This window comes from Dendrobium catenatum, unplaced genomic scaffold (genome assembly GCF_001605985.2).
Source record: "Dendrobium catenatum unplaced genomic scaffold, ASM160598v2 fragScaff_scaffold_1557, whole genome shotgun sequence".
Lineage (NCBI taxonomy): Eukaryota > Viridiplantae > Streptophyta > Magnoliopsida > Asparagales > Orchidaceae > Dendrobium > Dendrobium catenatum.
This window is the reverse complement of record NW_021320019.1, coordinates 3,043,485-3,060,632: the sequence shown is the minus strand read 5'-3', so window position 1 is coordinate 3,060,632 and position 17,148 is coordinate 3,043,485. Positions and strand designations below refer to the sequence as shown.

At 33.3% G+C, this 17,148-nt stretch overlaps 1 protein-coding gene across 1 annotated transcript; it reads right to left on the bottom strand.

The window, feature by feature from the left end:
- Positions 1-2,948: 2,948 nt before the first annotated feature.
- On the bottom strand, positions 2,949-6,221 carry LOC110115015 (probable GTP-binding protein OBGM, mitochondrial). Its single transcript, XM_020848109.2, has 6 exons — positions 6,028-6,221; positions 5,762-5,916; positions 5,469-5,577; positions 5,221-5,303; positions 4,422-4,484; positions 2,949-4,312 (listed from the first exon to the last, which is right to left on the bottom strand). Exons 2-6 carry the CDS (start codon positions 5,894-5,896, stop codon positions 3,185-3,187), a joined length of 1,518 nt encoding a protein of 505 aa, XP_020703768.1. The 5' UTR covers positions 5,897-5,916; positions 6,028-6,221; the 3' UTR covers positions 2,949-3,184.
- Between the last annotated feature and the right edge of the window lie 10,927 nt (positions 6,222-17,148).

The window sequence follows — 17,148 nt, the reverse complement described above, 5'->3', positions numbered from 1 at the left end:
CTGATTCGACTCCAAGGGCGATCAGATTACAAGTAATAATTGTACCATAGAAGTCCGAGAGTCAAGTGGTAGATCGGCAGAACTTCGGGCTTCAGGTAAGGGTCTGGCAAAACTCCAGGCCTGAGGTGATGATTTGGCGAAGACGAGCGCCTCAGGTGGTGGTCCGGCGAAGGTGAAGGTCTCAGGTGATAGTCCAACGAAGGTGAGGGCCTCAGGTGGTGGTCAGACGAAGGTGAGGGCCTCAGGTGGTGGTCCGATGAAGGTGAGGGCCTCAGGTGGTGGTCCTGCGAAGCTCCGGCGGTGGTCCGACGAAATTCCGGCGGTGGTTGAGGAGGAGCTTCTTCCTTCTCTTACTTATCTTATCTTCTTCTCTTTCTTGCTTTTTGTCTCCTTTCAAGAGAAATGAGGGGTCTATTTATAGATTTTTGGAGTGGCATGACATGTAAATAGGTGAGAGATCAAGGGTAAATTAGGAGTGGTTGGATGGACTGCCGATATTGAATCCCTTGATCATAGACCGTTTGTCAGACATTTGGAGGCTTTACTGATTTCGGAATTCAGTGATCTTGGGCTCGTTGGATTCGACTCGTTGAGCCGCTCGATTCGACTATAGGCTCGTCATATTTGAAAACCGTTTGATAACTCAAACAGTGGTACGAAGCTTCAAACAGCGCTTCGGGTCCTTGATTTGGAATCATTTGGACTCGAATTGAGTCAAATTTGGTGTCGTTGGGTTTGTATTATTGAGACGCTTAGTTTGACTATAAGTTTACTGAAATTGGAGTTCGGATGATCCCGGATTGAATTTTTGAAGGTTTCTGCTTGATTTTGCCTCGAGATTTGTGCCCGATAAAGATAATTTTTTTGATAATATATATTATATATATATTCAGCAAATCAAATAACCCATGAGTAGTAATTAAGAATATTTAATTATTTCAATCAATCGTGAAATTTTCTTGACGCCGCCGATATGATTCAGGAACTCCGGCTATCATCACAAACAAAATGTCAATCCCAACTTTTCTTACGTGAAAAACACGTGTGCTAAAAAAAAAATAGAGATTTTCGTGAAAAAGTTTGGTTTTGATGCCCCAATAAAATTATGTCTGTATTCAAACTTTTTAATTTCCTTTAAAATGATCTGGTTAATAATTTATTATATTTATTTAAACAAAATTTAATATCCCTAAAACTCATCTTAATTAAATTTTCATCAAAATATTTAAATTCAAAATTTCTCAAAATTTAGGTCAACATAGTTTGACTAAAAACAATTGATCATTATGCATTTAATAGCCATTAAATTTATTTTAAAATGAATCTGATAATTACGATTTTATTAAAATTCATTTTATATTTATTTTAATATAAATCAAATATTTATAATCTTAATTAAATTTAAATTAAAATAATCTGACCTAGAAATAGGGGTGTTAAATTTTGACACGACACAAATCCGACCTGGAAAAATCTGGGTTCGGGACGACCTCAATAGCAAACGGGTCGGTTCGAGTTCAAAAATCTGACTCAATTTGAGTTTTGGGTCGGATTCGGGTTGACCCAAAAACCTGAACTAGACACGGAATTGACCTGGAAACTGCTATGCCCTTATTTAGTACCTACCCGGCCCGCAAAATGATGCGACACTATGAGCCTGCGACGCATCAAGTCGCTTAGAGCCTCAGTCCGTCACTCTGTCAGGCGTTAGTCACGTTAGTTCGCCTCCTTCGAGGCAGTCGTCACTGCTGCCTGGCGTGCTCGCTCGCCGCTACTGTGCTATCTTCCTCCTTCAGCGACGGGAGCTCCTTATCTTACTCTGACGATGTTCTTTCCTATCAAATTGGAAGTCGGGATAGTCGGACAGCTCGCCGCCTTGCCGAAAGGAGCTCGACGACATTCCTTCAAGTCGAATAAAAAATATGTTTAGGGTCGGATTGACCCAAACCCGAAAACGGGTCGGGTTCGAGTTGACCCGAATAGTGTAAGTCAATTCTAGGTTTGACTTGAACCCGACCCGTGACCCGAAAATAACACCCCTACCTAAAAATTACCATTTGTTACACTGTAAAAAGATAATAATAAAAAAAAACCATTTTTTACACTGCACTATGCCAAATATAATAACAGTTTAAGTATAAAGGAGAATAAATTATTATTATAATTAAACAAAATTTCTATTGATTGACAAATTTGTAGAATATATAATTACTTCACATATTTAATCTAAAATTAAATATAAATACAAATTTATACAATAATTTTTTAATCAAATAACCTTCTAATTATGCCATGATGGCTGTGACGAGGATGGACAAAGTTGCTCCCATACGTTTTGCAGTGGCTATGATAGTAATTATCCTGAAGAGGCTATCAAATTGAACTGAGAAATTAAAAATCACAATAAGTTCACCACACGCAATAAACTAAACAGAAAAAAAATTAAGGATGTGCGACTTTCCATAATTCCAGAAATATAATTTTAAGAAATGAGGACAAATACCAATCCTCCAATTTTGGTTTCTCTCAAAATAGGATTGGCCAATTTCAAAATTCAATTTTGATATTGTTTTTAACCAAATTTTTAATTATATATATATTGCAATAAAGAGAAATAGGAGATTCTAAATTTTTCTGTTTCAACAATAATAACAAGCATATTTTTTTATCTTATTATTATGTGAGATCCGCTAAATGAGTTTATTCTTCATTGTCTTCTATTAAGAGTTAAATTTTCATCTAAATCTAATTAAAAAAAGACCATTTTATTATTTTTAGGAATTTTTTAGATACTTTTAAGCTTCATTTGCGACAACTTCCTTATTGCTTTTTAAAATAACTTTATAATACAAAATTTTTTTAATTTAGAATAATAAAACAGCTGTCTTAAACGGAGTCTTAATTGTCTTTTTAAATCTACCTCAATCTTTTGGAGTGTAATACATCTATCCTTCTAATAGGGTCTTGTTTCATTACACAAGCTTACCAACACAAAGAAGCACCATTGCGCCCAGTGTAATACATAACTCTCCAGCATTAGTACCAGGAAAACAAAAGAACTTCTCAAGAGATGCGAAGAAATCCAATCCAACAGATGATGCTGGTGGAACTTTCAAAGCACTTAATTTAGCAGCAAACAATCTTCATCAAATCAATCACTCACAGAAAATAAAAAAAAACAAATCTAATCCAATATAATGTTACTCAATTCCAGACATCTAGTTTCAGTTCCCTCCATTAGCTCTCTAAGTCCAACTTTTAACTCTTGAACACCTTCGCCTAACACAGCACAGACAGGTAATATGAGAACATCCTGGACCCTCATCTTCAGTTCTTCATAGACATCCTCTGCACCTTTCTCATCAATCTTGTTTGCAACTATCAGTGATGGCCGTTTGGATAAACCCACCTTATGATGTTCAAGCTCCAAAACCAAGTCTCTCAGTTGTTCCCATGGCATTATACCCTTCTTTCCGTCCAAAGCCGCAGCTAAATCCACAACATAAGCCAGAACCTTGGTGCGCTCAATGTGCCTCAAGAAAGCATGACCAAGTCCTCTATTTTCATGAGCTCCTCTTATAAGTCCAGGAATATCAGCTACTGATACTGAGAAGAAGTCATCGTAGTTCAAATTCCCTATGTTTGGCCTTAGAGTAGTAAAAGCATAATGGCCAACTGCAGGATTGGCTCGCGAAATTGCGCCTAGTAGAGTGCTTTTACCAGCATTTGGTATTCCGACAAGTCCAACATCAGCGATGCTCTTGAGCTCCAGTATGAGGATTGAATCTGAGCCTGATGAGCCAGCAATTAGTGAAAATAACTCATCGTTATCTAAGGTTTGTGCATTAGATGAACCATTTAAGTTCATGAGGCTTCGGTATTTGATGTCTTTATTAACAGCAGCATTACCGAGACCACCGGCCCCTCCCCGAGCAACTAATATTCGCTGCCCTGGTTCGGTTAATTCTGCAACTGAATATTGCACAGATTCCTCTAACTCAAAATGCCAGTCCTTAGCTTCCTCAGTTTTGTTGTCAGCTTTCCACCACTCATCATCATCATCATCATCGTCATCTTTCCACCATTCATCATTCTCCAGTTCTTCGCATTGCACATCTTCAACCTTATTCAACATATGTGATGGTTTTACCTTATTGTTTCTTCGCTCATTTAGTTCTGCAAGTGATGGAGTATCCTCAACAGCGATGGGTATTTCCCAAGGATCCATAGAAGTGATTGAATTATTGCTCACTAATGTAGGAAGTGCACCACTGACTAAATGAATCACAGTTCCAACTGGAACCTGCGCAACCTGCTCAAAACAAGCTTCTCTACAAGAATGTAGATGATTGTTTGAAAACAAACAAAAAAGTAGCTATAGATTCTCAAATAGGTAGGTACTTTAATGACAAAGTTCTAACCTTGTCTGATCCACGGGTTCCAATCATGTTTTTTGAAATCCCATTACCCCCTTTCTTTGCATTCTACAAAAATTCAGTTCTTACCGAATGTTTAATCTTGCTAGAAACAATAGGAACAAAGAGGATGCTTGGCAAAGTTAAAACTATAGAGATGAACCAACAACAACAAAAACAACAACATCAAGCCTTTATCCCACTACATGGGGTCAGCTACATAAAGCCTTTTTCTCCATTGTGTCTAGTTAAGAGTCAAATTCTCATTTAGATTTAATAAAGAAATGTCATTTCTAATATTTTTCTAACCAAGTCTTTTTAGGTCTACCTCCACCTTTCTTAACATAGGTAAAATCCAATACATTTACTCTCCTAAATGGGTCATCGGAAAGCCGCTGTTTTATGTGACCAAACAATCTAAATTGTCTCTCTCTAATCTCATCTATCACTGGAGCTACAAATATAGAGATGAAAACAGAAGAAATAATTGCATGAACATATAACTCCTATCTTGTAGTTTTTTTTTTTTTAATGGCGAGCACCGAAGTGAAAAATTTAAAGTTAGTGTACGTTAATGTGCTTGAATTTGGACAGATAGTGGAAACAAAATAACTCTCAAACACTCAGTCATGGCTCTAATCGCACAGTTTGTTTTAGGAAAGTTGTCTGCCAAAGCAAAGATTTTCTTTAGGCAGGATTAATTGATCCCAGGACTACGACAATACATTTCATGGTTATCATCAACTAAATTAGTTTGCAGAAGAAAAAAAAAAAAGACTTCTGTTATATGGAAGACTTCACCCACCACGTGATGTTGCAGATTACTGAAGTCCCACAATGCTGCTGAGCATTCCAAATAAACATCACCACCTCTTCCACCATTGCCACCTAATCGATACGTAAGCATTCATCAAAGTTGAAAAACCAATCAATCTAATCAAAATGACAAAGTAAGCCAACTAATCTAATCATAGACTAAGAATGAAACCGCTCAACCAAAAATAACATATAAAATATGCACAGAGCAAAATCATGAAAAGATTCAACAATTACCATCTGGCGCGCCATGGCGGTCTGTTCGGCTCCGCCGATAGCTCCAGCACCCATTTCCTCCGTCACCTCCTTTGGCCCATAACCTAAAACGATCCACCATCCTCCTCTCCTACAAAAAACGGAAACCTCAATCGGAATAAACAATACGCACAAGATCTCCACATCGGCTAATCTTCCTTTACTGTTACCACTACTCGACCATAGATGAAAAGAAAGAAACAGAAACGAAAAATAACGGCAAAACCAATGAAAGGAGGGATTTTTCTAGCACAATTGATTCTTCAGAAGAATACCTGTAAAGGAGTTGCTTTTCCTTTTTTCTTTGCAGGCGAATCTGAGAAAGAAAGCACGGTAAATAACCGAGTGGGCTCGCATGTTGACCTAAGCAATCCCTGCGCATGAGTAAGAACGCCGCGACGCCACCACATCGCTCACTAAATTCTTAGACCTTGAATGGAGAGATTAATACCATCAAATTTGGAAGGAAAGGCCAAATTAAGCTCATTCTCCATTAAAACGTCCCCATACTATCACAGTTTAAGCAGCTCGAATTTCTTACCAATTTCTTGGTTATGTATAGATTCCTTGCCAAGAGAAACAGAGAAGAAGAAACACTGACGCCAACAATCCACGGCGAATGGAGGAATGGGATAGAGATGATGCAGCCGCCGTTGTCATCGGAGGAGATCGATTGTTGGAATCAACGAGTAGGGTTTCCGCCTAAAGAATCACTTGTTCAAAATGGGGCAAAGACACAGCTAACCTTGGCGTGTTGGTTGAGAGCTTATGCTTTCAATCAAGAGATTTTGGATTCGAATCTTTATATGCTTTGTGTATGAATTTGTCTTAAATGACCTAAATGTAAAAAAAAAAAGGCAAAGTTTATTATTATTATTATTTTATTGAGAGTTTAACCTAGATAGCACTATTTCTTTGTATGTGTAACTAAGGGCTGTCAAAAGTGGCTTTCGTGTGGGGTTCAGATCAAATTTGAAACTGATCTGACATTAACCCCACTCGAACCAGACCAATTTTTTCAAATGGGTCGATTTTTTGGACTAGAATCTGACCCACATCTTTTATGTTTTACTAAAACATTTTTATTTAATTCGATTTATTTAATCCTAAATCGAATTAAGATAAGATTTACATCAAATAATTTAAAATAAATCAAGCTTAATTTAATTTAGGCAACATGATTTTTTCTTTTTTGAAAATAGCATTTACTTATTTCATAATAATCTTCTAAAACCCTCCTAAATCAATTAAAAACGGGTTAAACTAGGTTGATTTCGAGTTTCCGGGTCAATGCGAACCTGACCTGGTTTTACAAATGCATTGAAATTACTAACCCAAATTCAAAATTTTTAGGTCGAGTTCGAGACAGATTTTCGGGTTGTGTCAAATATCAACACCCGTATGCTTAACTTATAAATTTTACTATTTACTCATATAGTATTTAAAATTGAAAAAAAATTATAAAAATTTCACTTGTTCCATTAAAATTTCACACAAAGTCCTAAAATCTCATCACCACATTTTACAAGCTATTGGTCACATCGCCATTTATGCATATCGTTGGTTAATCTTTCCAAAGAAATCTCAATGCTCCACTCATGGGCAACCATGGAAGCTCTCTCTTAATTTATGCACTTCATAAAATAAGACAAAAATAAAATAACGGTTTAGTCCTATTGAAAGTCTAATTTTATGAAGTCATTAGCCGAGCTCTTAAGAAGTCACTAGCTTGGCTTATATAGATATTGGTAATCAAGTAACCAATTAACTGCTTGCCTTAAATGTCGTCCTTTATTAAGTAGGTGCTAGGGATGAGTTCATAAATAATAGTAATTAGGGTCGATTGATAGGTCGTACTCTCTCGATTATGTTGATTTTTTTATCATAGTCTCATATTTGAAGTGAATTCTCTTGTAGATTTGCTGAGTCTCTTATGACTTGAGACCAAATAGACTAAGGCTGTGTTTGGGACGGCTTTCTTTCTGCTTCTCAAAGCAGCTTTTTAGTACACTTTATTTTATTTTGTACTAGAAAGTTGCTTTGAAAAGAAGAAAAAAAGTCATCTCAAACGAAACATAAGTTAGCTTGGCTTAAACTTGCTTGAATTAACATGAACTAGGTTAACTTAAATTAGATTTTTTTGGGTAGTTGGATGTACATTTCATTCATTGATTCTCTTATATATTTAGAGGTTCCTTACAACAATAAATTCTTCATTTAATTATCATAAATCTTTCATAAATATTTATTTTAGTATTAGATATTAGTCCATAAATTTAATGTTAACTTCTGATTTGTCCTTTTGTTTGTGTTAGCCAATACTCATCCTATATAAATATAGGATTGATGCTTTTCTTTAACAAGCTTTTTCTTCCATTCCTTACACCTCTTTGTTGTAAACCTGATTCAAGTACTATGATTTTGATGATAATAAACATTATTGTGATTGATACTTCTTTCTCTTATTTCTGTGATAATTTGTTTTGTTTTTTTGTATACTAATATTTTAGGAAATCAGTTAACTGTTCACTTGCAATTCCGATCAGCTCAAGACCGGGTAGACTAGGGTTACATTCGAATTTTATTTTATTATGTATCTTCTCCTTTCTTGAGTCGTATCATGTAACTGGATGGATATCATTACTTGGTAACATTGCACACACACACATGGGGAGAGATAAAAATATTTTTAAGAGAATTATTTTTTAAAGTAACTCATACTATATGATCTTAATTTCATACTGTAGGATTTTAATTCATACTGTACGACTTATTGTGCTATATCAAAACCCTAGCCACCAAAGGTTAAGGAAGATACTAATTATGTACTGATCATATAGTATGATTTGGCTCGTACTATATGTCCTAATTAAAATCTTTTTTAATTAATCCTCAATATTAGGTAATTAAATCATGGACAATTATTGTGATTGATCGTATTGCATGATAGAGTTCGAACTGTATGATTACCCATGTACAAATTTGGTCGTCCCAAAGATCGTACCGTATGATGTCCACAGTGCTGGACGATCACTTGCGTACGAAGTTGGCCGTTCCAAGGATCATCCCAAACGAACAAAAGGAATTTTTATATTTCGTACCATATGCTATTTTGATCTTACTATACGAAATGTTATAATTGTTTAATAGTTCATCTAAACGATCTTGTTGGACGAGTTTGACTTACACTGATTGTATTGTACGATACGTGTATCGTACTATATGAATATAAGATGGATCTCTTGAAATTTAGGATTTTTTGAAGATCACTATTTAAGGATTTCTAATACTCCTATCAGAAAATATTTTGATGTTGGGTTGACCTAAGAGGGAGCTTAGTGAAGGAAGAGAGGAGAGCTTTGAGAGAGAGAGAGAGATCATTGTGAGGGGGAGGTATGAGGGATTCACAAAGGTTGCTCCATGTAAGGTTTTCACCATCTTTGTCAAGCTTCTTCCTTAGTTCCTTGGTGGCTCTGTGCAGACTTTCATCAGTATTAGGTCTAATATTCTTTGCCTACTCTAGGAGAGAGTAAAAGGATTCTAAGGTTCTCTATCTACTCTATAAGGGAGTAAAATAATTTTTAGGTTATCTGCCTACTCTAGGAGGAAGTAAAAGGATTTTCAGATTCTCTGCCTACTAAATGAGGGAGTAAAAGGATTCAAGATATTCTGCCTCACCGGATCGGTGGAAAGATTTTGTTAGGGCTTCTCCACCTTGCCGTGGAGACAAAATGAGAGGCAATACTTTTAATGCAAAACTTAGAAAAGGAGGTTTCCATGGAGTTAATGTAGGTCAAGTTAACCGAACCACTATAATTCTAGTTTGTTCTTTCAATTTACTTTTTTTTTTCATTTAATTTCTACATTATTCTGTGATTTGTTCTATGGTTAAAATCTCTAATTTTTTTTATTGTGAAACTAGTGTTGCTTTCGCATAAATTCTTTATTTTAAAATATTTAAAAAGATTTAAAAAAATTTCTTTTTACCTTAAGAAAATTTTTAAATAACCAATTAACCCCTCTTGGTTAACCTCGAGCTAGTTCATAAAGGTCTAACAACCTTCACGAACTTCCAAGTGGCATTATAGTGGAATTAATAAATTAAGTATTAGAAAACTTTTGAAAAAATATATATGACTAAGTTAGGTAATCATAATACTGTGAAAGGATATTAAATCATCAACCCACCTCTATTTGATAATATTCCTTTCAATTTTTGGAAAACTCGCATGCTCACCTTTTTACACTCAATTGATTATCATATGTGGATACTAGTTTAGGATGATCACTCTACACCTTCTTGTTTAGTAAATGGTGTTAAAACTGAAATACTTTTTTCTGAATGGACTACATATGATAAAGATTTAGCCTAATTGAATGCCAAATATTTGAATTATTTTTTTATACTTTAAAATTTGATGATTTCATGCATGTTTCCACATGCACTACTGGTATGAAGATTTGGGATAAACTCTACATAACATATGAAAGAACAAACGAAGTGAAATAATCAGGTTAAATATTCTTCTTCATTATTATAAACTTTTTTGCATAAATTCTAGTGAATTTATTTCTAAAATATATACTAGGTTTACTCAGATTATTACTTCACTGCATGCCTTAGAAAGAGAGCTTATAAATTATGAAAAAGTTAACAAAATTCTTCATTGTTTACCTTCTTCCTATAATGCAAAAATCACTATCATGACTGAATTTAAAGATCTGAATATTAATTTTATTGATAACTTACTTAGGTTACTCATTGCCTACAATTAAGAAGTTAGTCAAAGGCAACTTGATGTAGGTGAAAAGATAAAAGAGAAAATTGTAGCCTTAAAGGCTAATAATTCTAATAGTGACTCTTTTGAATAAGATGATAATGAAATTGCATTGATGACTAGGAAATTTAAGAGATTCTTAAAAAAACAAAAATTTCATCAGTAATAAAATAAAGATAAGAATGGTAAAACTTCTAAAATTTCTTCTGATATTATGTGCTTTGAATGCAAAAAAGCCAGGGCACCTGAAGTCTGATTGCCCAACTCTTAAAACTTACCCAAGCAAGGAGAAGGGTAATGAAATAACTAAATTTAAGAAAGGTAAGTAGATGACTCAAAAAGCTTTCTAGGCAGAATCTGCATCAAACTCTTTTGAAACTGAAGCAAAAGAGGAGGTAACCAACCTATACTTAATAATGGATGATCATCTTGATCACTCTAATTAATAGGAGGTATGTGAGCTTACCTATGATCAATTATTTGAAGTTTCTAAAAAAAATCATACTACATATATGAAGCTTAAACAATCACATGCTAGCCTTAAATCTTTTCAATTATGTAGAAAGAGCATGAATGCCTAAGTAAAGATCATTCTACTCTAGATTATCACATGACTTTGTTAGATGAATTTGATATTTTAAACAAAAAAGCATTTTGAATTAACTAATGAGTATGATTCCTTAAAAATATTACATATTGAATTTATATATATATATATAAGAGATTAGAAACTCTTGCATCTAAATTAGATAATAGGGAGCATGCATTAAAAATTAAAAATTCAATTCTTGAAAGTGCAATCCAATTTTTACAAATCAAATTAAATGCTTTCAAGGAAAATAAAACACCACCTTCACTTGAATAGTTTAAAAAACAATCATAAAAGAAAGCATCGTTTAAACTTATAAAGAGGCACCATAACCCAAATAGATTAGTAAATCCTTTTTCTAGTGTTAGATATTTTTCTTGTGGTATGTTAGGACATATCTCCCATACATACACCATTCATTGTAGAACACATTTGGCGTGGAGACAAAAATTTTAAAATTCACTGCATAGCATGCATGCATTTCACTCATCTTTCCATAAGATGGAACCCAAATGTGTTTGGGTTCTCAAATCTAACATCTAATGATTTTACAGGGATGCTCTCATAGAAGGCCTCGTGAGAGCATATGGTACATGGACAGTGGATGTTCAAATCACATAACTAGAGATGTAAATCAATTCATTTAGCTAGAGGTTAGGGCAGGAGGTAAGGTAACACTTGGAGATAACACCACTAGGAGAGTAGTGAGATAAGGTATAATTGACAACTCCAAAAATTTCATTATTGAAAATATTTTACTAGTAGATGGCTTGAAACATAACCTATTTAACATAAGCTAACTTTGTGATAAAGGATTTAGCATTAAATTTTTATCTACCAGATGCATGATTAGCTTAAATGAAAAAACTGTGCTGCAAGGAAATAAAATTAATAATGTTTTTATGCTTGATTTAAACTGTGTTAAACCTGTTGCTTCTTTTTGCATAAAAAATGTTGTAGATGAATACTGATTATGACATAGGAGATTATGTTATGCAAGCATGAAAAACTATAAAAAAATCACTCAAAACAAATTTAGTGAGAGAAATTCCTAAAGTAGAGTTCACTAAGGACCACCTGTGTGATGCCTATCAATTAGGGAATTAAGTTAAATCCTCATTTCACTCAATCAAAGATATTAATAGTAGCAAACCCTTAGAAGTCCTACACATGGATCTTTTTGGACCTATTAGCATTGTAAGCCTAGAAGAAAAAGTCTTTGGGTATGTGATAGTTGATGATTATTTGAGGTTTACTTGGGTTAGATTCCTATCTCATAAAAGTGAATCATTTGAGGAATTTAAAATATTCTCCATATGGATTCAAAGGAAGCTAGGTTGTGAAATTCTAACAATTCATAATGATTATGGTGGACAATTTGAGAATGAGAAATTTAAATATTACTGTAAAGAGTAAGAGATAGATCATAATTTTTTAATTTCTAGAACCTCAATAAGTTGGGATTGCTGAAAGAAAAAACATGACCCTAGTAAAAAGCCGTTAGAGACATGTTAGCTGAAAACTCACTTTCTAAATATTTATGGGTAGAAGCGATGAATATATCATGTTAAGTTTTGAATAAGATAAATGTTAGATCAAAGATGAATAAGACACCTTATGATAGACACCCAACATGTCTCACCTTCATATCTTTGGATGTAAATTATTTATTCTGAATAGTGAGAAATCCCTACTAGGAAAGTTTGACCCAAATCTAATGAAGGAGTGTTCCTAGGTTACTAAAATATTAGAAAATCCTATAGAGTTTTCAATAAAAGAATATTGATAGTAGAGGAGGCCACTCATATTATATTTGATGAATCTGATAATTCTAAAGGGTCCAGGATAAGAGAAGAAAAGGCTGTAGAAATTATTTATGGATTAGAATCTATACATCTGGAGGAAAGGGTAGAACTTGAAAACACACTACCTAGACAATGTATATATTTTTTAAGTCATCCTAAAGAACTGATCTTAGGAGACCCTTCTGAAGGTGTTAAAATTAGGCATGAAGTTAGAAAAGAAGTAAATCACTTTTTCTTCATTTTAATGACTGAACTCACCAACATAAATTAAGCCCTATATAATGAATTTTTGATCCTAGCCATACAAAAAGAGTTAAATAAATTTGTGAGGAATGATTTTTGAGAACTTGTTAAAAGACCTAAGGTCTAGGGTGTGATTGGAACTAAATGGGGTTTTAAAAATAAAATAAATAATTCTTATGTTGTGGTTAAAAATAAAGCAAGATTAGTGGCTAAGTGATAGAAGGGATTAACTTTAGAGAGACTTTTACCCCTATAACTAAATTAGAGGTCATTAGGGTGCTACTAGCCTTTGTATACTTTAAGGAATTTAAATTGTACGAAATAGATATCAAAATTACCTTTCTAAATGGGGTAACAAAAGAGGATGTGTTTCTTGAAAAATCCCCAAGCTTTAAAAATTCACAGTTTCCTAATCATGTGTTTAAATTAAAAAAGACATTATATGAATTAAATAAACACCCAAAGGCTAAGCACATTCTTATGATGAAGAACCTTTGCTAAGAGGAGCGTTGACACCACCCTATTTCTGAGAAAGGTAAGAGATGAACTACACATTATCCAAATTTATTTGATAATATTATATTTGGATCTTGTAATAAAAATTTATGTGATGAAATTTTAAAAATAATGAGTATGAAATATGAGATGAGTGTGATGGGAGAAATGACCTAATTTTTTGGATTTAGCATAAGGCAAAAGGATGATGGAACTTTTCTTAGTCAATCAAAATACAATAAGGACATCTTTAAGAAATATGAAATGGATAAAGCTAAGATAATCATCACTCCCATGAGTTCCACTATTCATTTAAATAAAGATTCAAATGAAAAATATGCTGATCAAAAGAAATATAGAAGAATAATTAGATCACTTCTTTACTTGACTGCTAGAATACCTGATATTATGTTTAGTGTTTCTCTCTGTTATATTTTAAGCTGATCCAAAAGAGTCTCACTTAACTGCTATTAAGAGAATTCTTTTATATCTCTTAGGAACTTAAGACATAGGAATCTGATATCCTAGTCATAGCACCTCATTTGAAATCATAAGATATTCTAATTCATATTTTGTAGGATGCCAAGTTGATATGAAAAATACTTCTAAAATATATCAATTTATAGGATAATCCTTAGTCTTCTAGTCTAGTAAAAATAGAACTCATTGGTCTGTCCATTGCTGAAACTGAGTACATAGTTTTAGGAAGTTTTTTGGTCCAAGTCTTTTGATTAAAATAACAAATTTTAGATTTATGACTACTTGTTAGCACAAATTCGATCATATATGATAACACTAGTGCCATCTGCATTTAAAAAAATACAATCCAACACTTTAGGACTAAGTATATAGATATAAGACACCATTTCATTAGGGACCAAGTTATCAAAGGAGACATAGAGCTACACCTTATAGCCACTGAAAATCAACTTGTTGATATCTTTACAATACCACTAGCTTTTAAAACCATGTTAGCACCTTAAGAATCATATTAGGTGAGATCGATATTCATGCTTGAAATTGACACTTTGTTTGTTTATGTTCTTTTTATTTTTGTTATGCATATTTATGTTTACATGTTTCATGCTTTTATTTTTGAAGTCATGTATTTTTTATGATATTGCTTTTCATTTTATTATTTGGTATTTTTTTATTTTTCTCCTTTTGGATTTGTTTTTAATAATTACCGTGCTTTATGTTTGTGTTATGATCATCTGACAAATCACTTCAGTGAACCTCACTATCTTTTCCTACAAATAAAAAATTTCATATTCTATCATATTGTATGAACCACATTCATACTATACGATCTACACAACACTGCCTTGATTACAACCCTTGATTAATGGATGGATCGGATTGAATCTATGATTAATAATTATACGTACTGTATGAACAACTGTTCATATCGACAATCCACACAACATTCCATATTGGGACGAATTCATTTCGGTTGGTACCATATTTATTATTAATCGTAATGTATGAACTTTTTTTGTTAAAAGTTATACAGCCTAACTCCTTGGGATGAGCTCCATATCTTTAATCATCCCATGAAAAGTCTAATCATACTTTATGATCAGACACATCTTTTTGATCAATCATATAGTTTAAATAATTGCATGTGATCATCCTGTATGATCTTATGATCATACGGTACAATAATACTGATAGTCTATTTAAACTATTTCAATTCATTCAAAATTTTCACACAACTTTCCAATCCTTCCTTCTTATAATCTTAATCTTTGTAATGCCCGACGGTGGAAATGAAGTCGACAAACCCATGGTGCTTCCTCCTCTCGCAACCTTACCGACGATTGCTTTCTAACGGCTTCTGATGAAGCCACCTATCATAAATTTAAAGAAGCCAAGATCACGCCTTCCAGGCTTCTTAATGAATAAGCCTTAAGCTTTTAAATAATAAACATATTCAATTTCAATGCACTTCAATTTATTCTAACTTTGGCCTATCCCCTACACTCTGAAATCCTTTATGAGTTTCTAGTAAATCTTAAGATTAGTGGGGATGCAACTATAATGTCTTCCCATGTGTGTTGTCAGAATGTTATAATAACCAAAGAGGACATAGGAATCCATCTTCAGCTAAACACCTAAGGAAATAGAAATCTTGCTATGGGCTTCAAATTTGATTTTGACTGGAGTGTTATGAATCTCTTACTTTGAAATGCTACTTTAATGTACCACCAACCCTTAGTTCAAATTCTAAATCAAAATACAAGTGTTATCCAGCATGTTGTGAGAACATCTATCATCCGTAAAGTTAGAAACTGGATAAACATTACTCCCCTTTTTATCAATTGTTACATACTTCATAATATCAAATAATCAAATAGATAAGGCTCAAATTCTAAGTGATTGCATCTAAAACCTCACTTTCATTCAACTCTCAGCCACTAGGAGAAAGCAAAACCTGATCACTATAAGACATATGATTGGGTATATCTTGGATAAAAAAATACAACATCACATATCCTGCTCCTCTTGACCACACTCCAATCTTCTTTTAGGATGCCTCCTTCCAAATGCTCTTTCATAAAGATTAGGAGCCAGAAGACCCGCTGTTTGATGAAGTAGGAGAAGATGTTCATGCAGCTAATCCTACACCTACACCACCTCCTTACCACTACTCATATGAGAAGTAGATTCAGCGGTTTGATAGACTTGATACTCGGCTGGATCAACAACAAACCCAACATGATAATGATATTGTTTGGTTCAGGTAGCAATTTGGAAATATCCAACAGCAGTTCACCGACATCCAGTAGCAATACGACAGCTTTAGGAAGTTCTTTCAATGACCTCCACAACCACCTCATGATCTGGATCCAGCATCGTACTAATTTTATTTAGTTTTTATTGTGTTGTATTTTTCTTGTTTATCTATGCTTGATTGCTTTTACCTTATATTGTAATAAAATTTCCTTTCAGTCATTCTTGTGTTGTTGTTTTTTTACTTTTAATCAAATGTTTTTTTATTAAAAAATAATTATTTTCACTTTCAAGTGGCAATTTTTTTTTCTTTATAGCTGGCTATGTGCTCTTAGATCTCTTTTATGTGCTCTTACTTGAGAAATCTATAAGAAAAATGTGTATCTATTAATCATATTGTACGACTTGGATCATATTGTATGATTGAACTCATACTATACTATTGAACTCTGCATAATGCTATTTGCTTTTTTTGTAATAAATATACTTCTATTCTGACTTAAAAGTTTAATAAGTAATTGTTGGCATTGTTAAAACTCGAAGGATAAACCAATCTTATAAATTTTCATTTTTTTATTTCCTTTGCATGATAATTCCTTATGTAAACTTAAAAATCTAAATCGAATTGGAATTAAGATGATTGAAATGAAAACTTATTCACTCCACAACATATTTTTATATCATGGATATATTCTGTAATTTGACGAATGAAATTCATTATTTTTTATATCAAGCTCTTTATTCCTATTATAAAACTTGAGTTTATCTTGTAGATTATTCCTCCCTATATAAGAGAGTGAGTTATTCTTCTCTTCTATTGAAAGATAATCTTACATATAAGATTCTTAAGGATTTAGAAATGAAGCAATTTACAAAAATCAAAAGAGGCACAAAATGAGTCCAAAATCAAAAGATGTGTAATGTCGCCAAAAATAAAAGAAGCACTAAATGTGTCAAAAACAAAATATGCGTAATGTGCACCAAAAGCTAATAAAAGAGGTATAAAATAAACCCAACTT

Excerpts from the sequence above, each read along its gene's own strand:
- LOC110115015 (XM_020848109.2), bottom strand. The coding sequence starts at position 5,896 with ATGTGGTGGCGTCGCGGCGTTCTTACTCATGCGCAGGGATTGCTTAGG. Across the intron at positions 5,578-5,761 it reads GAAAAGCAACTCCTTTACAG|GAGAGGAGGATGGTGGATCG; the intron begins GTATTCTTCTGA and ends CGTTTTTTGTAG. Across the intron at positions 4,485-5,220 it reads GTAATCTGCAACATCACGTG|AATGCAAAGAAAGGGGGTAA; the intron begins GTGGGTGAAGTC and ends GAATTTTTGTAG.